Source organism: Malurus melanocephalus, unplaced genomic scaffold (assembly GCF_030028575.1).
Source record: "Malurus melanocephalus ecotype Western Australia unplaced genomic scaffold, MMel_1.1 scaffold_333, whole genome shotgun sequence".
Taxonomy (NCBI): domain Eukaryota; kingdom Metazoa; phylum Chordata; class Aves; order Passeriformes; family Maluridae; genus Malurus; species Malurus melanocephalus.
In genome coordinates this window covers 456,320-477,652 of record NW_026623565.1, presented here as the reverse complement: position 1 = coordinate 477,652, position 21,333 = coordinate 456,320, and the positions used below count along the sequence as shown (strand labels likewise).

The 21,333-nt window shown below is 37.7% G+C and overlaps 1 protein-coding gene across 8 annotated transcripts in view; it reads left to right on the top strand.

Moving 5' to 3' along the window:
* The window catches only part of LCORL (ligand dependent nuclear receptor corepressor like), an 82,767-nt gene that overhangs the window by 21,059 nt on the left and 40,375 nt on the right, over positions 1 to 21,333 (top strand). For all 8 annotated transcript variants that reach the window (XM_057377918.1, XM_057377913.1, XM_057377915.1 and 5 more), the window contains exons 2-4: positions 4,580 to 4,645; positions 12,353 to 12,432; positions 12,666 to 12,795. In XM_057377918.1, the coding sequence (XP_057233901.1) occupies positions 4,580 to 4,645; positions 12,353 to 12,432; positions 12,666 to 12,795 (276 nt within the window). The remainder of the gene's footprint in view (positions 1 to 4,579; positions 4,646 to 12,352; positions 12,433 to 12,665; positions 12,796 to 21,333) is intronic.

Here is a 21,333-nt window from a genome sequence, read left to right as displayed (position 1 = left end):
CACCAGACAGTACAGCATCCTATTTCTAGTTCCACTATRCTCCCCCCATCCTGGGGGAAAGGTGTAAATGACTACTAAGCCGACAGAAAATTACTCAGCTGTTCAAGCTCCTCACTTCCCTTGGGATCTTGAATTCCATCTCATGCTGCTGTGCCCAGGATCATTGTTAACTGTCACATCACTGATTAACTCTTCCTTAATGATGAGTAGCAGCTAGATAATGCCTCCCCTACTGAGGCTGCCCACCACCTCAGTGAATTTTGTCCTCCAGACACCACAGAATCTCCTGGGTTGCTTGTGCACTGGCATGTTGCATTTCCAGCATATATCTTTGGTGATGGTGCAGCCTTTTTTCTTTTCTTTTTTCTTTTTTTTTTTTTTTTGTTAATGGTGGTGATTTTTTTTAATATTTTTGTTTTTTGAAGACTTCATCTTCAAAAGATTGGTAGATTGATAGTCTGTACAGTTTGTACACCTTGTAACAGATGTTCACTATTTCACCTGGTTGAATCCTGACCTGAAGATTTTAACTGTCCTGTAGCCCATGCCATACTAAGGCTTCATTTGTTCAAGTTAAAGTCTAAGCACTGTCCTTGACTTTCTCACTTCTCATTTCTTAAAAGCTGGTATCCATCCACTGCAGTTGTGTGAACTGTCTCACCAGTAAGATTGTTATATGCCCTGGTTTCTAATCCCTGGTGCTTGCTTCCTGTGCTGAATGCATTCATATACAGCTACTTAAGGTCTCTGCCTATGCCACTTGTTCAGGCGGAGTGTAAGGTCCTTGTTTACTCTGCCATACTCTTTCTTTCTAGGAAGGTATGTGTTTCCCTGACAAACCTACTTTAAAGACCTCATTATGAGGCAAGCCCGTTAGCACTGATGATTTGCATTATCCCCTCTTTCTCAAGCACTGTTTCTCAGAGGACCTTAAAGTGTTAAGAGCTGAAGTCCTGCCTGCAGCCATGTAGTCAGATGTTGATCCCACAGGATGTTTGTTTGCCCTAGGAAAGCCTTSACCCTGGATCTGTTGTTTATTACACTGACACCTGGTGTCATTCACCATTGCCTCTGTGCTCCTGTAGTTAGCTCTGGTCTGCTGAAGATCACTTTTGGCACTATCATGGTGGCCAGGTAAATGGACCACAGATGATATTTGCAATGGCCAGATGGGCTGGATGAGTTTTGCTGCAACATTCTGTGTTTGGACCAGAGACAAACTGCTGAACTTCTAKCTGCTGTGCAAAAGCCCCATGGGAGTCTGCAATTATTGTCACCTATTGCTTCCTTTTGGTGGCCTTGGCTGTGACCCATGGATCAGGCTTATATGCCAAACCTGATAGAACTTGTTCCTGGACTATTTGCTTTTTTGGTACCTGAATGGAAAAAAAAAACCTCCTTCCTTTTGCTGGAGAGTCACACAGCCCCAGCCTCCCTGCTCAGGGGAGTTCCTGTCCTGTCCGAGCCCTGAGTGAGGAAAGCAGTAGAGGTGATGGGGGAAGGGGAGAGGGACACCTTTAATATAGGGGGAAAAAACCCTGTTCACAGCTTTATTCAGAAATGCAAACAGTGGAAACTTGTAACTGGTTTGAGACTGGCTGTACCACAAATTTGTACTTATTGAGACTGTTGGAGGAACCTATTTTGAATTTTAAAGGCGTCAGGTAGTAAAGAAAACTGATTTTTTCTACATGAAGATATGATCAATTTATTGGAGAAAGAAGGAGTTTGACAGATTGGGGTACTGCAGGTTAATAGAGCCAAGTGTTCACTTTGCAGGTAGAAAGCATCAGATCTCAAGTAATGGTTTTGAAAGGGAGTTTGGAGTCAAAGAGGCAATCAACAACCAAAAGACAAAAAATTCTATAAAATTATTTTAAAGCAGATTTTTTCCATTAGTGAATCATAAGAAATACAGGCAAAGTGTATTTATTTCTGACTGGTTTCTGCAGGCTTTTCAGGTTCTGGAGAGTTCCAAAGGTGCCTCTACTATTTGGTTAAGCATACTGACTCAAGAAGAAAAACAAAGGTTTATTGAACTGCTTGTGTCCAGATGGTTGCAATTTAGGAATTGGTGCCAGCATTTGTTTATCAGTCCTAGAAACCAATATATATCCTCAGGTTTAGTTTGAGCTAAAATTGAATCAATTCTGCTGAAAGGCAGCAGTAGYACTTTGTGGAGCATGGAAGTAACACAGGTGATTTTCTAGGGAAATTTTAGCATAAGGTCTAAAGAAAAAGATTCCCTTGATGTTAGTTTGTACAAGTAAATGTTCTTTTCAAAGAAAAATTCAGTATCCAAGGATGAGGAAGCAAATGATCATGCAAGGTAGCTGTTGTGGCTCCCTTTGAGAAGTTCTGTAAGATTTGGAAGAGAAGCAGCACTTTGAATTGGTAGGATGGAACTAAGTTTGGTGAATTAGCAGAGAAGCAGGCTGGTGTATCCTTTCCACTGGGTAAGAAAATAAAAAACCATACAACCTTCGCAGTGTGCTAATTGCCACATTTAATATGAGCAGTGTGGAAGTCTGGAAATTGTATTCTTCCTACACGAACTACTATTTCATAGAGCTGGGGTTTCTGTGCTTGTGGTTTTGCTTAGGCAGGAGCAGGCAGTAGGGCAGGCAGATAAGGGCAAAAGTAAAGGCAGAAACAAGTAACAGCCTCCACGAAATGGGACAGGTGGTAGGTGTCCAAAGAGCAAGGAGGTTTTGGGGGCTGACTGGGGTGGTAAACAAGCTTCCTGTGGTTTGATTGACAAAGTCCTAGGAAATAGGAGTTGATGTTTGCTCTTTTGAAATAAGCAGAGTTTTCTCCAAGAGCTGCTTCATTCATTTCTTTCCCAGTGACAGTATCTTGCCAAAACCTAACTAGCTGCTGACCTGAAATGGCTTACATTAATGGTCACAGCAATACACATGGTGTGTTTTGTATTCCCAATCTGTTGTGTTTGGAGGATTGCTATCTTAACTTCAGGCTTCAATTCTCTTACCCTTTTTTTTGTCCATAACCCTTTGAAGCCAGGAGAGCAGGGAATTTGTGCAGTGCTAGTAAGATATAAATTTATAWTACAATGAATCTAAGAATCAGTGGATGATGCTTAAAAGTAAATTTTAATGTGTGCCTGGGCCCTGGGCTTTTTGCTTTCTAGTTCTTTTACACTGTTTAAAAGATGTGTGTATWTATATTTGTGAGAGGACAGTGGCTTTGTCATTTTGTTGGTGTTGTCTCACAGTACTATATTTATTTCAAAAAAAAGTGAAAAATAAAACCCATATAGCTCAAGAGATAAAGATATAAATCCATTTATAGCTCAAGTGGCAGATTGGTGTAGTTGATAATTGATTGAATTTCACAATATAGTCCATATATTAAAATTATTTTGTAATACAAATTTTAACAAAATCTGACTTGTCAAACTGAACAGCTCCTATCTGTTAAGATATGATACATTATTCTTCCTTATATAAGTGTGCATACAATCTAAACTAAAAAGTAAATATAACTTCTGATGAGAGAACAGGATGTTATGTTGTTTTAAAAGGCATCASATGATGAGCAAATTTTGTGATGCTGAATGTTCTTTGTTGATGGTACTTTGTTTCCTGAAGTATTTGGTATCTTTTATGAGTTGCGATRACAAAATAGTCTTGCAAAGTTCTGTAAAATATATAGCTACATATATTATACAGACAGGCCTTTAAGGAATGAGAACCTTGAAATGCTGCTTTGAATCATCCTCTTATTTTCAAATAAGCTTATTATATGGAAGGAGAAAGGGGGGCACTTGGAAACTGCTTCTATATTGAACAAAACTTCTGTTACAATGATGGTATAAATTCTCATCATATTTCATCAGTTGTCATGCTTTTTGTTTTTATTTTGGTTGGTTTTTGTTTGGTTGTTTTTTAAAATTTTTCAATTATTTGGTTTGCTCCGTGTCTCATCTTGCATATTGAAGTATGTGATTTTTACCAAATACCTAAACAGACTAGCTGCTAAATCTGTAAAATAATTGGATTTATCTAATCCTCAATTTTAAAACATTTTTGTAAGGATACAGAGGACTAGAGAACACTGTCAGGGTATCAGAAGCAAAAAAAGCTTGCTTTTTTTCCATTTGTAGTATATTAGTTTGCTCAAATTATGTAGTTTCAGGAGATCACAAATGAGAAGTTCCTGATTTTGAGGTTTTCCTCTTTTTTCTTTTTATATTTTCCTCTTTCTGTACATGACTCTGATTCTGAGGGTAAGAGAGAAACCCCTTCACTTGCATAGAGCTATGAGGCTAATCCTCCCACCTTTAAGATTCAGTGGTAGTTATTTTAAGTCTAATGAGGTTGTTGGGGCATGGCTTAATAGGCTGATTGTGAGCAGATGGCAGTTGCCTTGTCTTATTTTTATCTTCGAATGCTGTTGAGTAGTACTATAGTGGAAGGAGTAAATATTTGTGTGATAAATGTAATAATTTTTGGAATTGCTCTCAGAATTTGAGGATACTTGTTGCCAGTTCTTTGGAATTTGCTTTCTTTTAAAAAAACTTTCAATTTACCATTTTAAATGTTTCTTTTGTCTCTAGGTTTTGAAAGTATTTTAGAAGGGCTTTATGGACCAAGGCTACGAAGAGACCTCAGTTTATTTGAAGGTAAATGAGCCATCTTTTAGTGCAATTACCTTAACTTACTGGTTTTTGTTTTAGCTAAAGGTAGTTTAAAGTATAGCTTGAATCCGAAAAAAAAATCTTCCAATGCTTTTTCTTTCCAATGTTCCCTTAATCATTTTCTTGTCAATATTGTGCATAAGCAAAACACTAGGTAGAAGGATACCTAGGTTTTGTTCCCATAAAAGGGAATTTGGATTAGCTAAGCTTTTTTGAGAAGCTCTCATGAGAAGGACTTACACTTCTTGAATAGTGCATCTCCTACTTTGAGCATCTTTTAGAAAGGGAAGACAAGCTGCTCAGCTTCCTGTTGACGTTAATTGGTAAAAGAAAGGTAGTGGATGGTAGTTTGGTCTTGTAGTGGTCAAGAAAGTTTAAGCTTTTTTATATTCATTTTTTTTACATCTTTGTTATATATAAAGCAAGTTTTTTTGTTTTAATAATCCTTAATGTATATTAAATCATATCTTTATTTGTGTGTGTGTGTGTGTTTGTGTGTATATATATATATATATATAYACACACACACCTTTTCCATTACCCTTATGAGACCTAGCATTAGTCCAAATAGTTTTGATTATGCTGGAATAGCTGTCAATAACACCCGAGTCCTTAGTTAAGTATGGAATGATTTATCTGTCTAACAACATGAGGATTATCCAGCAAAAAATTGCTTTGAAGTGTTGAAAGAAGTGTTTTGCTAAGTTCATTTTATTACTTAAAAATATTATCTCTATTTTTGAACCTTCATGATGGTCCATCTCCTTTCTTTATAATTCATTGTCTGATAGTGTAATTCGTAAAGCATATCACTTACATAGTACATGAGACAGAATGGCATATACTGTATATCATTGGATAGAATACTTTTGGTTATAGTTTTGTCCTCTTCATAATGTTCAAGTTCCTTGGCCTCTGTCATATGCATAACACAGTATTTTCATGAGGAAAGGGGGAACTTGAAATACTACTTTGCTGATATTTTCAGAATATTTTTTCCTGTCTCAAGCTAGGCATGCAACTACTAAGACATTTAAGAAATATGTACATTTGGATTATAGGCTGTTTTCATGACTAATGATCCCAATGATCCCATCTGCTGTTATAAGCAAGCACATTTGTGAAGGAAACAGGATATTGTTATAAGTGTACAGTAGCTNGGGCTGGTACTCTGGAGGATGTGAAGAGCAGACGCTCTTTATAGCCAAGGAAAATAAAAGCTTGATTTTTCTGGAAGATGTGTTACTTCATGGAAGATTTTTGTAGGCCAGGATGAAAATTACAGTTTAGATGCTCTCCTAATTCCTTTCTGTGGCTCCTTCCAGTAGCTCTTTTTTTTTTTTTTTTTTTTTTTGAATAAGAAGGCAGAAAGTACTGACCTAATGAAGTAGTGACCAAAGTCTGAATGCTACAGTTAAAGGAGCCTGATACACTGCACAGTAAAGTGTATATTGCTCCTTTAGAGTTCATTTATGCAGGTATTTGAGCTGTCTTATGGGTAAAGTTTTAACTTTAACTTATTTCCCTCACGCTGTTGAAGATTTCTTACCTATTTTAAATGTGATATTTCCTTTGCTTGCATATCTTTGCTATTTGGTGCCCTTGTGACTTTGTCTTGCAAATTAAATTCTAAAATTTATCTAAAATGTGAAGTTTCAGAGCTATTTTTTTTAATTTCTAAAAATTTTTGTCAGTAGTGTCCAAGAGCTCTTCAACAATTARAGCCTATTTCCCTGTTTGATGCATCTGTAAAACTGATTTTAGTTCAGGAACTAACTGCAGAAGAGAGAGATGTCATGGTATGTTGAGAWGCCCACCTTACCTTACTATTTTTGGTTCATTTTTGTAGATATAGTATCTGTAACTTCAATAATGCCACATGAAATTGTTTATACTGGCACAGTAGAGGTCAGCTTTTTCATTAGTATGCTATGCAGGACTGTTTCTGATTTGAGATCTGAATTTTGTTGTAAAGATACAGAACTCTTAAGTAGAATTTGTACAAATAAGTGCCACTTTACAGATAATCAAAGAAAGACACAAAGTAAATAATTCGCCTTAGTTAAAAGATAAGGCTGGTAGAATTAAAACTTGTGTTTTTAGACTCTAAGTAATATGCCTGAATTACTGCATTCTTTTAAGCTGTTCATTTTCCTCATCACAATCAGTAAACTAATATTGTCAACTTGCAATATTATGGTTCATTAGCAGTAAGAGTATGTTTCCTCAAACATACCTCAAGAAATATGTGAGAATTGGCTTAAATATATGCTGCTTAGCTATAATGACATTTTTTCTCTTATGTTGTTGGCTTTATCTATTGTGACATGGAAAAAATCAATAATGTGCATAAAACATAAGCTGATTGATATATTTCCTCCTTAGTTTKGTCTTGAAATAGTATTTGATCTATACATTAAATGATTGTATTTTATTCTCCTAAAGTTACTTGAGTGAATAATAAATTTTAATAACAAACTACAAAGATACACTTCAATTTTACTAGATTATTATGCTTTTCAAAGAAARTACCTTGTAAACTTTTTTTTTTTTTGTATCAAGAAATTCTTGTGTATGTAGGATTTACTTTGGACTTACTTAAATGGTCTTGTCACCATTTTTCAGCACCAGGATCTTTTCCTGACTGCTTGGATTCTGCAGCTTTTGGTTGCAAAGGTGTCAAGTTCTGTATCTTGGCATCTGACCTTGGTTCATGCTCTGAATTGAGACCTCTTATATCATTGAATCTTTAGGGCTTTCTAATCCTTTCCTTATACCCATTTTCAGCTAAGTAGATTGACATTTGAATTGTTATTCTTTGCATTCTACTTACAGATAGAGCTAAACTGTTAAAAAGCTTTTCCTCTAATCAAGTGCTATGTGCGTTCTTTCTTTTTTGGGGGATTATGTGCTGGGGTTCTATTCTCTTAATCACTGAGGAGAAGCCATGTCTTGTTGGAGAAAAGCATCTCTCATTGTTCTTTCTCTGCCAGGAAAAAATCCTCTTTATACAAGATGAAAGGTTTTATTTTTCCTTACGTTGTTTCTGAGTATTAATAGTAGTGAAAAAWTACATTAGAAACACAAATCTAATAGAATTGGAGTTTTTATGAAATTAAAAATATGAAGGACATGGTAAACACTTCAGCTGTTTTAATGTACTTATTAAAAGCATTAGTGCTATATAAAAAGAAAGGGGGTGATATGTTCAAAATTGTCACAAATAGCTGCAAAATCTTATTTGAGATGTTATAATCAGAAAATACTGGAAAGTGAGGATTGAATTTTTAAGCTATTTTGTATTTAGATTTACTAGACAATTATTTCATATTTTAAGAAGTAAACATGGAATCTGTTCAGTACTACAAATGTGTGAATTAATTTACTTAATTTGTCATTCCTTGTGAAAAGTGGTTTGGGGAAACAAAGATTTGAGTGTCTTAAATGAAAAAAAAGATTTTTTTTTCAAAGTTCACCATTTTATTCTTAATAACTGGAAATAAGTTTAACAGCTTTGTGTTAAATAGTCTTGGTTTCAAGTAATAACCTGTACTGTGTTTAGTATTAAAATGCTATTTGCACAGTCCTAGCAACTTTTTCTGGTGGACTGGCAAGCATTATACGTTGTCTGCAAATCTTTCATCATCTGACCGCAAGCAAGATACAATGGGGAGGGAAGATGATCATCCTCCTAAATTCAATGCAGTTGAAGAAAGTTTGTTCAGCTTAAAGTGCAGTCTGTGCCTCTTATTSTTCTGAGAGTATGGCTGCCTGTCTGTAGTTAAAAACTCAATAGTGATCTCAGAATGTTCCATGTAGCGGTGACCTGACACTGTTGGCTGTTTGGCATTTGATGTATCTTGTATATATCTGCTATCTGATGTCAGTTTTGCTCAGCTGAGTGGCAGACTTAATATGTTTTACATGATTTATACTACTCTGAATAAAGGGTTTAGTGTTATGTAGAGCTGTTTTTCAAGGTTTGCTCTTTTGGCAATACACAAGGATTGCTCTCTAGTTTGACTTTTACCAGTGGAAATTCAGGATTCCAAGGCAGAAGAATTTCTCTGAAAGTATAAAACCTGTCTTAGAGTTAGGCGTAGAATCCCAGATTCATAAATAGCCTTTTCATGGTTGCAAGGAAAACAATGAMCTTGTTATGAAGGAGCGGTGGTTCTTTTTTCATCTATGGACRTCTTTAAGGAATAGGTCTAACAGGCTGGGACAGCTTGATTAATTCAGCAAAAATGACTCATTATCTCTTGTAACCATCCAGCCAAGAAAAATACCATGTCTGTTTGTGATCATCAGCTGTCCAACCTGTAAAAACTGCTGGTGTGCATCCCTGAGAGCATATAACACATTAATACAAAATTCTGTTTTAAATTAGTATCTTAGATATGAATAAACTTCCATTATGTTTGTGCTCAACTGAACAAGCTTTTTTTTAGTAATTTTGTTCTGATTTTGCCTTTTTAATACTATCTTGGAGAAGAAATAAAAGGTATAAATAAATAAAAGGTCAGCAGTTGAGGGAGGARGGTGAAAGACAGTGGGCAGTGGGAAACAACCCTGCAGACAGCAAGATCAGAGAAGGAAGAGGGGGTGAGGTGCTCCAGTCACTGGAGCAGATTCCCCTGCAGCCCTTGGAGAAGACCTTGGTGAAACACACAGAACCTGCAGCCCATGGAGGACCGTGTCATGACAGATATCCACACTGCAGCTGATGGATGACCCACTGGAGCAGGTGGAGATGACCTGAAGGAAGCTACAGCCCATGGAGATCCATGCTGGAAGCAGGCCTCTGTCAGGAATTTCAGCCTGCAGTAAGGAGCCCATGCAGGAGCGGGTTTTCTGGCAGGGACTGTGGGTCTGTGGAGTGGTTTCTTCCTGAAGGACTGTACCCTGTGAAGAAGACACATTCTAGAGCAGTTCATGAAAAGCTKCAGTTGTAGGAAGAACACCAAAGCAGTGTGTGAAGGCCTGTAGCCCATGGGAAGTACCCCAAGCTGGAACAAGGGAAAAAGAGAAGGAAGTAGCAGAGAGGAACTGTTATAAACTGGAGGTGCAGTCCATTTCCCATCCTCCTTGCACTGYTGGGGTGGGAGAGGAGGTAGAAGAGTCGGGAATGAAGGAGTGAAGCTGAAGCCTGGGAAGAAGGGGTGGTTAGGTGGTTTAATGTTTTTCCTTTCTTATTATGCAAATCTGTTTTTATTGGCTATAAATGAAATTTGTTTTTCCCAAGTTGAGTCTGACTTCCCTGTCACAGTAACTGGTAAGTGATCTCCCTGTCTTTATTTTGATCCACAAGTTTCCCCCCTTACTTTGGCCCCTACCATCTTATTTTCTTACCTCTACCCTGTTTATGAGGAAGTGAGAGCATCGCTGGTGTGGGGACTTGGCAGTTTGGCAGCCAGCCAAGAGCAGACTACCATCATGGACTTTTGAAAGCAGAYAATCTCAAGAGCCTCCCTAAACAGAACTGTGGTTGTAATTTAGTGGTATAGAGAAAAGGAGGAAACATACCTGGCAATTAATAATGGGACAGGTGAAAAAGTTGTTTAGTTTGTAAACACATGAACTGGAAATGAACAGGATGGAGAAGACCTTGGTGTTGCAGTTAATCATGTTTGTATTCACCTGCCTAAACTCCCCAACTATGATAAAGACTGGTGCATAACTAGGATACTGTAGGARAAGTACTGCCTGAAGTGTAAGGAAGTCTGATGTGAAGCTAATAGACATCATCTCGAGATCTTGGTGTTCAAGTGAGATGGGTGCAAAAGAGATGGAGTTGAATCTCATGAGGAAAACCAGGTGGACTAGATTAGCCACCAAATGAAGTGTAAATGGGATAACGGTAGTCTCTGTAAAGGCATCAGGGTGCTAAATACCTAAACAGTTACTGTTCATGAGTACRGGAATAATATTGCCACAAAAGCAAACTGGACTAAGTTGCTATGTAAAATTTTAAATGAGAAATTAGAAGCTTAATTTTACCTATTATCACAGTTGGTTTGGGAAAAGTTTGTAAGTAACTGGTGTTCATGAAGTGAAGGGTATTGGTTGAAAACTCTTAATTTTTGAAATGGAGCTTAGAAACTTGTTTAAAGAAAGTAGATGTGTCTCCATTCAGTAGAAGACCRATCTTGATATAGGCAATATAGGTTTAAGTTGTGCTTTCCCTCTAGACCAAAGCACATTTTCTGATAAAACATATAAAAGTACTTTCTTAGATAAATCAAGTGCTRCAAGTGAGTATAAGTCTTTGATTTACATATATTGATAGTATCAAATCAATTAAAATATTGGAAGTCCCATGCATGTAGTTCACATGGTGAAGAGYCCATACCCTAGTTCCTAGCTTGGTTTACTACAAGTTTGCACTCTTCAGTTAAAAAGAATGATCAGAGCTTTCTTTGCAGTATTCAGATGCCTCCTGTAATTATGACAGGTAATCAATTGAATTACACAAGTTTGACTTTCTTTTTAAGAAAGTCACTCTCTGCTGTTTATAGGTTGAGCTATACAAGCCAGACAAAAATTTTAAAATATCTGAAGAATTGAATASAACTGAATGCATTGTACTAATAAATACGTATCATATTTATTGGCGGTTAGGGTTTTTCCTTGTGTTTTTCTTTCTCTAGGGAATTGTCCCCCATTTTGTTGCTAAGGAACAATAATGATTTTTCATTATGTAAGAGAGACAAAAGAAGTTGGCGGGCTCAGGGGAGGAGGGCACCTGGCTGCACTTCTCTTATCTGAGGGTTTCTCCGGGAAGAGCAGAGATACCACGAGAACTGGGCCGGGGAAAGGGAGGCTGGGGCAGCTGCAGAGCTCCCTCGCTCTCGGGCTCAGAGGAGGAATGGTCGAGCTGCTAGCCCTCTTACCCTCCTTTGGCTGTGTTGAGGAGCTGGGTGGCCACTGCTTAGCCCCGCTGTTTTCCGGCCACTGCTCCGGGGTTTCTTTGCCACGTTGTAACTCACAACTCCTGCGCTGCCGGGAGGCCCCACAATTCCAGCTACAGTTGCTGAGTTTTTGCTACATCTCCTCCACCACTCCGGGACTTTACTTGTCCCTGCCTTCCCAGCTTGCCACTCCAAGGTTCCTGCTACAACTCCTTTTGCTATCCAGAGCGGGCAGTAGAATCGGCTCTCCCTGTGAGTTTGTTAAGGAAGCCCGTTCCCCATCCATCTCTGCCGCCTGTGTCCGCCATTACCGCGTGAGGGAGGCAGGGCCGGCTGAACCACAGCGCCCCCTGCAGCCATGGGGGACTCCCCGCCCCGCCCTGCCCCGCCCGGCCGGAGCCGCCAGCGCCCCTGCAGGCGGTGACCGGAGCTGCAGCACAGGGAAAGGGCCTCAGCCCAAAGGCTCCTGTTGGCTTCTGCTTTTGTTCGCTGTCACTCTTGTTGTTTGCCTTGTTATACATACTAGTAAAGAACTGGTATTCCTTTCTGCATATCTTTGCCTGAAAGCCCCTTAATTTCAAAATTATAATAATTCAGAGGGAAGTGGGTCGTATTTTCCATTCCAGGGGAGGCTTCCGCCTTCCTTAGCACACTCCTGTCTTTCAAGCCAAAACAATATTATTGATGGAGTTTATTTAAGAGAATTTTAGGATGTATAGTTAGTTCTCAACATTCATTTTTTGCTTGTTTAAAACATCTAGCTTTCTTTTCTTCCTTTAAGACTGTGAGCCAGAAGAGCTAACTGACTGGTCTATGGATGAGAAATGTTCCTTTTGTAATTTACACAAAGAAACAGCCAGTGTAAGTATGASCATTATATTAAGCATTACTCCCCAACACTCATTTTTTAGTATGAAAGTAAGAATCAGCGAATTGAATTTTGTAAATAAGTAAATTCTGCATTTTGACTCAAGGTAGTTGGATTTTAGTGGTTCTATTCCACTACATAGCTCAGTAATTTAATTGTATATTATACTACCAGCAGACTAACTTCTGAAGGATGTTATGATCTATGATCTTCATATGTTTTCTAGGATCGTGCATCAGTTTTCGGTTCTTCACAGTCAACGCCTACAGAGGAACTGTCATCTCAGGGCCAGTCCAACACTGATAAGATTGAATGCCAAGCAGAAAACTATCTAAATGCACTCTTTCGAAAGAAAGGTAATAAAAGCATGTCTTTTATATTRTGAAATATGACAAAAAATCTAGAAGAATCAAATTATTGAGGACAATTTTGATTCTTAAGTATTTTTGTATTTATCTACTAAACTAGATGTTTCYGCTGTTTCTCTTTTTTATTCCTTTGGTTTTCTTTAATCTTTTTCTTTAATCACCAAATAAAGTACTACTCTTCCTACTTGCCATTCCTTGTTGTCCTGTTTCATTATGTGCCATTCTCTTGAATCCCTGTTCATAAATTATTTTTGATTTTTCTTTTTACCATGAGTTACTACTTCGTTTTCATGTCAACTTCAGGTGTCACTCTTTGGAATTTTAAGCATTTAAATATTTTCCGTTCCTAGATTCTCACTTCTGGTTTTCAACAGGAAAACCATTTCAGGTGAGAGAATGTGTTTTGCAGATTGCAAAATGGAGTTTGGGATCTTCATGCACCAAAAGTTGCTCCTTCAAATACATCCAAGTTGGAGGTTAAAACTTCTTGTCAAAATAKAGTATTTAGTAGCTCATTAATTCTTTGGCTGTTCTTGTTCTTTGACACTCAGCAAGACACATGAGTGAGTGACAAGTCAGCTTAGTTCATGRAAGTTACTTGGTTAGTTACTGTCAACAGCAGCAGAAATACTGATTTTCTTCCTTGAATTCATGTGAATGAAGAAATGTGAATTAAGTTACTGTGAATTCAGTAACTACAATTTTCACAGATTTTTCTTGGGTTTGGTAGGTGTATGTGGATGTCAGAACAGCTGAGTATGACTAGGGTGACAGCTCTCTTGCTTTTAACAAAGAGTTAGTCAGACACATTCTCTTCCTTCACATAGATGGGAGAAAAAATGCAAAGTTCGTTTTCTCCCTTTTACATTGCTGTAGCAGGAGACATTACTATGCCCTTGAATCTGGGGTGTGTAGAATCTTTTTCTGTTCAGGCTTTGTGTCTATTCAGTCTACATTTTGCTTTTTTGCATTTTAAAGAACTTGAAATGTAGTGCAACAGCATTTTGAGTCCATCCTTTGGACTCTTGTCTTTCTTCCAAGCCAGCTATTTTCCATCTGAAATAAAATGTCCAATTGAGTTGACAYTTGTTACTTCTTAAAATCTTAGTATATTTTCATCACAGGCCCATTTGKGTGGCATCCCCCTAGGCAGGTATTTTAATACCTTCAAATTTTTGCTTTGTGAGATCTCTTCTTGGTGTGGATGTGTACAATGTTTTTCAATGTTTGCCTGCTTTGTGCTCCTGCCGCAAATGAACTCTTTTAATATTTGTTGAGAGGAATTTTTATCATGGGAGAAGTGAAACTTGGCATGACCTCACCTCAGTGGAATGAATGACTTTTAAGTGAAGCTTTGCACAAAGAACATTTGGCTTTTAGCATCTTCTTTAGGTTGGATCTTCAAGATCAGTAAAGCTAGGTTAAAAAGGTTTTGTCTATTGAAAAACAAAACTTCCAGTTGTTTTTGTGATTCTCTGAAGTACTTCTGTATTCTTGGATAAGAATTTACTAAGAATATTGCTTCAGTTCAGATTTTAGCAGAGCCTTTTGTTCAAATTACAGGACATGAAAAGGAAAAAAATGTAAAGGGCATGTGAAACCAATTTATAAAGTATTCAAGTAACTGGTTTGGATTTTAGGGGGAAGATGAAGAGTTTTACTAAGAAAATCACAAGTCTGCTTCCTGAATTTTTGTAGGTTTTTGTGTTCAAATCTCGAAAAGGAAGAAAAGGATTTAAAAAAWTTCTAGTAATTGTTTAGCTAAGAGATAAATCTTAAACCTGGTCCTAAATCAGATGTTCTTTTATTGCCAGAAAAATGTCGAATTCCTGGCTGGCTCTCTTTAAAATGGAGTGACATTGTGTAGATTGCAAACTTGTCAAGATTATCTGTTCTCTTAGTATTATTGCTAATTTAGGTCTGTATAAAGAGCTTTCTAAGGGTAGTGATAGTTGCTTTTTGGGGGCCCATCAACCTTTTATTTTGAACAAATTAGTATATGGCTTTTTAATTTGYGGACTAGTTTGAGAGGATTTGATTGTGGGTTTGGGGAATTTTTGTATATCAGGAAACTAGTTCAGAAGGTCTTAGAACTTGCAGCCATGATATATTGTTGTCTGGAGTATACAGCCTTCAGATATTAATGTATGACAATTCATCTGTAGAATCTGGGACAGAGGAAGATAGAACTACTGCCAAAATGGGTAAACTCTTGTGATGCTGTAAATAACAAAGTCATCCCATTGGGAACCCAACTTCACTATGCATTAGTGAAAGACCAGTTTGGTAGTCAGTTGTCTGTGGGAAAGTCCTGTGCTCAGCAGAAACCTCAGCAAATCCAAAGTGCTTCTTGTCATCAAGTGTTGATTGTTCTCATTTAACAGTGTATCTGAAACCCAGATGCTTCCTTCCCCCAAGTGTGGCATCTCTCTTTACCTTTTTGGTGGTGTAAGCAGAGTAGGCTGTTGTATTTTCTACTTACATAATGCTGAAGTTCAGCTTTTCTGTTTAGTTGAGGGAAAAACACAGTATGCTTTAAAAACTACRTATTAAGTCTTTTTTTACTATGAATATTATAGAATGTGACATAGGATCATGGTTATATAGCAGAGCCACAGTTGTTTAAAATCTTGATCTGACATTTTGTTCACGGACAATTAATTTTCTGTATTTCTAGTAATCCACATGGTGTGTTCTTAGAAGCTCATTTTTCCGTGCAATGTTCATGTGACCTCTTTAAACAAAACTGAAGAAAACCAGTTGTGAATCAGTTTCTATCATCAGGACATGATCCACCAAGAGAAGACTGACACATGAGAAGTTCTGGTAGAAGTTGAGGAATTGAGGCACAAAATTATAGGGAGAATGTTTGAGATTCAAGTAATCTTTCCAGATTCTCTGGGCTGCTCTTAGGTATCTTCAGTGCCATGTTTCCCATCTCAAGGTAATTTTCCTGTAAGCTTTTAAAGTTCTTTACTATTTCTAGATATCACTGTTAGGTTCTAAAATATTTCCGTTCATAAATGATGGCTTTTTTACACCATACATATACTTGAATTTGGTTTTGAGTTCTCCTGTTCTTTTTGTAGTTCCCTTTGAGTTGTGTGGCTGTCACAAGCTGATTATGCTTCTTGGACAATGTATATTTAATTTAGCAACCTATGTAATCTTGCACAATTATCTCAGACTAAGTGTTACTTTCTGAGGTGTGCACACCATTTCATCCAATACCTGCTGTTCCTTTTTATTAATATTTTTGATTTATTGATAAACTTTTTAATGAATAATTAAAATTCGAATTTTTTCTTTCAAAATCTGGAATGTTTTCTGTAATCACTGAGAGCTCTGACACAGTTTTTGTGGTAAACTTTTATGACAGCCTTGCTGTCTGTTAAAAGTTCATCAGGAAAGAATGTTTAGTGGGGTTTCAGCTGCTTTCTTAAGGAAGGAAAGCATATTTTTTGTGTYGACCACCTACCTGCCAGTATTACTCTCTTCACTGACTGAATTTCTTGATCATTTCAACTACATTTAAGAGGATTCTTAGAAATATGACCGTGTATAGAGTAGTGAAAATTGCAGCCAAAGTAGAGGAAGAAAAAAGATGGAGTGTTTATGAAAATAGAGGAGTGAATTCAGCCCTTATTCATTTTGTGTGTTGATCAGTCAAGTTAACTGAACTAATCATAATAAATGGCTCAGAATAAATAGTTGTATTCCAGAGTTAACGTGCTGGTGACCTAACAGTGACCTGAACAATTTTAGGAGTAGAACTAGGAATATTGCTGGGGCAGTTTGGTGGTTCTTGAGGCAGGGTTGCTACAAGAAAATGTGACCTTTTTGTGACAGGGGAGAGATGGAGTGACTTCAGGAAACACACTKAGAAGCAGTCAGGTGTTCTTAGTCCTGCTACTCACAGCACAGGATTTAAGGTACAAGAGGGAAACGGCCAGTCAAGTCTGTCACCATGGACGTGTCAGTCTAGTTATCACATATAATGCTAATGTGCAGAATGGTTAAGAGTACAGATCTGAATAGTTACAAGCTGGTGCAGCACATAAACTGAGGAAGTATTAATCCTAAATGTGGACTTTGAATTAAAATAAATCATTACGATTAGTCATAATTACCTTATGTTTATTACTCTCTTCTCTTGYGCTCTGACTGTTACCTTGACAAACACCAGAAAATACCAGATTCAACCAAATTCAGCCTTTTATCCTAAAAACATCAAGTCTGCAGTGATCTGAGAGAAACTAGAGAAACATCAGGGCTAACTTTTATTCCAAACCTTTAGAGACTGTTCTACTGGTTTTAAAGTAGTATGTATGTACAAACATCATCAATGGACTAAATACAGCTGCCTYGTATTTTCTATCAGCTGTGAAAAATAGGAGTTTAAACAAATGTAGGCATGTAAATTTAGAACTTTGTAAGTAGGTCTAGTCATAACTGTTAATAAAACATTAAAAACACCTATTCAGGTTGTACCAAGTATATGTGGTGCCATCTGCTGATAATAATTAAGAAATATTTGGTAGTGATACTGAGGTCAGAGATGTTATACCTTTCTTGCCCGAAAATATATTTCATTGTGTTTAAAAAATTTATATGACTAATTACAAATTTCTCATGTGTAGTGAAAAATTACCACTATGAACCACAGGATGGGTAAGGTTGGAAGGGACTGCAGTGGGTCATGTGTTCCAACCTCCCTTCACAGGATTGCATCCAGACAGGTCTTGAATATCTCTAGTGAGGGAGATTCCACAATCTTTCTGGGCAACCTGATCACAGTAAAGAAGTGTTTCCTCATGTTCAGATGGAACAGACTGGGGAATGACATGCTAGAGAGCAGCACCACAGAAAGGGATCTGTGTGTCCTGGTCAGTGGAATGTTGAATCTGAGTCAGCAGTGCCCTTGCAGTCCTGGTAGCCCTGGCAGCCAGGAGGGCCAAGYGTGTCCTGGGGGGCATCAGGCACAGCATCGCCAGCCAGGCAAGGGAGGGGATTGTCCTGCTCTGCTCTGGGCTGGGGCAGCCTCACCTTGAGTGTTGGGCAGTTTTGGGTGCCACAATACAAAAAAGATATTAATTAAACCGTTGGAGAGTATCCAAAGGAGGGCAGCAAAGATGGTGAAGGGCTTTAAAGGGGAAACCATACGAGGAGCGGCTGAGGTCACCTGGCTTTTTCAGCCTGGAGGAGACTGAGGGGAGAGCTCATTGCAGGCTGTTACTCCCTCACAAGGAAAGGAGGGAGGGCAGGCACTGATCTCTTCTCCCTGGTGACCAGTGACAAGACCTGAGGTCAACCTCAGTCCCAAAGCTCTATCAGAGGAGGTTTAGGTTGGATACCAGGAAAAGGATTTTCACCCAGGGGTGGTTGGCCACTTGAACAGGATCCCCAGGGAAGTGGTTGCAGCACTTCAAAAAGCATGTGGACAATGCTCTCAGGCACATGGGGTGACTCTTGGATCTGTCCTGTGCAGGTCAAGAGCTGGACTTTGACTCTTATGGATCCTTTCAACTCAGGATGTTCTACAATTTTAAGACAGGGTCAAAGTCTTTACAATGGTGCATAGCAGAATAGTAACAGATTACAAACAAGTTCAAATGAGAGGTTCCTTTTTACATAAGGAAAAATAAGAACAGGCAAGCAATGGAACATGCCAGCCAGAAGTTGTAGAGTCCCCCATATATGGAAACACTCCAGATCTGACTAGGTAAAATCCAGAGAAACCYGATTTGACTTCATAGATGCATACTTTGAGCAAGCAGTTTTACTAGAGACCTCCCAAGGTACTTCCACAATKATTTACCAGTTAATGATTTACATTAACAGAACAGTTGATGTGATAGCAACACTATTTGCATTTATGGAAGATAAGTTTAGACTACCTGAGTCTGACCCTGTCGATTGAATATGCCTTTAGCAGCAAGAGTACTTCAGTTGCACCCCGGGAGCATCTTTCAGATTATTTGCTCTTAAGATACACACACCATCCCCTTATATTACCTCTTTAGAGTAAATTGACTTAAAATCTGTAAACTGCCAACAGCTGTAGCAGCTGAATATATGAGAAATTCTGCATTTATTTTTCATAAGGGACTATTTGGAAATTACTAGGAAAAAATAAAACTAATACTAAAGAAAATATTATAAGAACAAAAAAAAAAACTTTCATTTTTCTAACTAGGTCCAAAGATTACTTTCCTCAAAATCAAAAAGCTGACTTGTCCTGCAGGTGTCTAAAAGCAATATATGCTTGGCTATAACCAGGATGAAGAGTCTAGAGTGGAAAATAAAGGCAGAACTCGATAGTTCTGAATTAGTTTTGTCCTGAAGTTTTATAATAATTGATGTAGGGGGTGGTGATTAATGAGAAATCTCTTCCAGGCTGTTGTGTTTTCCAGCTAATGGTAGGTCCCCTGTACTCTCTGGTCTTTTGCTTCTTAAAAGTACAGATTACACCAGGATGTAAACTAACTCTCCCATTTGCAYGGTTGATCACCTATTGTCCAGAAGTTGTCAGAGAAGCTTTTATTGTGTGCATGCAACAAATTAATTGCTCTATATAAGCAAAGTCATTCCAGACCACATATCTGGTAGACTATTCAGTCTTGATAATGTTTTGTATTATTCATTTTATATGAGTTTCTGATTACAGGCAGTCATTTTTTTTTTGTTTTTAAGCTAAGCTGTTGATCAGTAGATTTCATTGTCTAGACCTACCACTTCCCTGTCATGCAAACTCTTTTGTTCCTAGATAATTCAGGTATTTAATCTTATTTCTTAACTTTCCATGTTCTTTTCTTGTGTTTTGCTTATACATTAGTGCATTTACACCTATTGCCTAACTGTTCCCATATCTGTTGTCRAATTTTCTTTCTTTACTTCTAAGTGTATCTCTGGGATAATAAAATTCCAGTTGAACATTTATTAGGTTCATTATTTAGGAATCAGGAAATAGCAATATAAACAGAGAATACCCATGCCTGGAGGTTACATAGTGCAGAGAGATTTTTCTTTTTGTGGGTATCCTCCATCATTTAGAATTTTACCTCATACCTCTCTTCAAGAAACAYCTGTCAATTTTAGATATTTTGGTACAGATCTGGTGGAAAGATTGTTGGAAGATAGAGCTTTAACCATAAGCAGATTTGTTTTGTCATGCCTTGGGTAAGTTCTCTTTAAGCCAAGACGTCTTGCAAATGCTGGAGTTTGACCATACCTCATAAAGCACTGCTGAGAGGCCAACCAAAAGGTCTTGACAGGAAGCATCTGAGCAGTCWGTCAGCTGCCCTCATATGAGCTGTAGCCAGCAGATCTCACAGGTGCAGATTTGCAATTCCTTACAGTGCTCTATTGGTGAAAATGAATTCTCAAAATGGAATACGTTTTAAGTAAACTTGAAGCAAAGGTTTTCTGCACATTCATCCTAAACTTGAGCAACATTCTTTGATCAGTGCTGGCAGTGACTCTTTTGGTAGTAGATGGATAAAGCTTCATTGGCTTAAAATGCTTGAGCAGATAGGCTGTGTGATCCTCTGAACTTCCTATTAGGAAATGTACACTTTGCATGCAAACATCTACCCAACCCAGTTCTTTCAGTTTCTTCACTTCCATGAAAAGAAAACTCAGTTTATTGCCTGTTTTACCTGTTTCAAATTAACTTTATTATCCCAGTAACTACAGAACCATGTCTTTGGTATTTCCTCCAGGCAATCAGGGCTCACCTAAAAGCTAATTCTTCTTTATCACTTTCACTCTTGCTTTAAATCCCTGTCCTTGACTGAAAATTGTTTCACTCGTCAACCTGTGAACACAAGGATGGGCAGTAATTAAAACATTGAAAAGGATATTTGTGAGAGGAGGGGTATAGAGTTGAAGGAGAAGGGAGAGTGGGATGGTGAAGTAAGTACTGCGGCTACTGCCAGTTTGAGGGAGAACACAAACCTCGAGTAGGGTCAATTGCATTTGTCTTATGAAATGGTGTTTGCAGTTATCCTTGCAGTAGCATTGCTTRCTCTGAGTTTTTTAATTACATTGTTACTTAGGCTAAGTTACACTTACATTTTGGKTTTTCTGTTGCTTCTATAGGGTTCTCTTCGGTGATTCACAGTTGTAGTTTCACTTATGCTTGTTAATAAAAGGCTTAACTTTTTTTCTAGCTGATAGATAACATTAAAATAGGTCACAGGTGGGTTTTTTTTTTGTTTTTTGTTTATTTCTAAAATGAGATACTTCTTTCCATTGAAACATTACATACACAGGCAAAAAATAGGGTACACTCAGTTTAGAATAGGGAATAAAGCTTTTCTTCCAAGTGTTTTTTTTTATTTCTAGCACTTCTAAAATGTCTTGAAAATCTTATTGTTTTACAATAAAAGTTTAAAACTTCGTATTCAATTGCATGTATTACTACAAACTGTATGGGACATTGCAAGTAACATTATATCAGTTTTGACATTTTCATTCTGAACCCAGGATGGGGATTATAATTTGAGAGTGAAATGCATCTTTTTT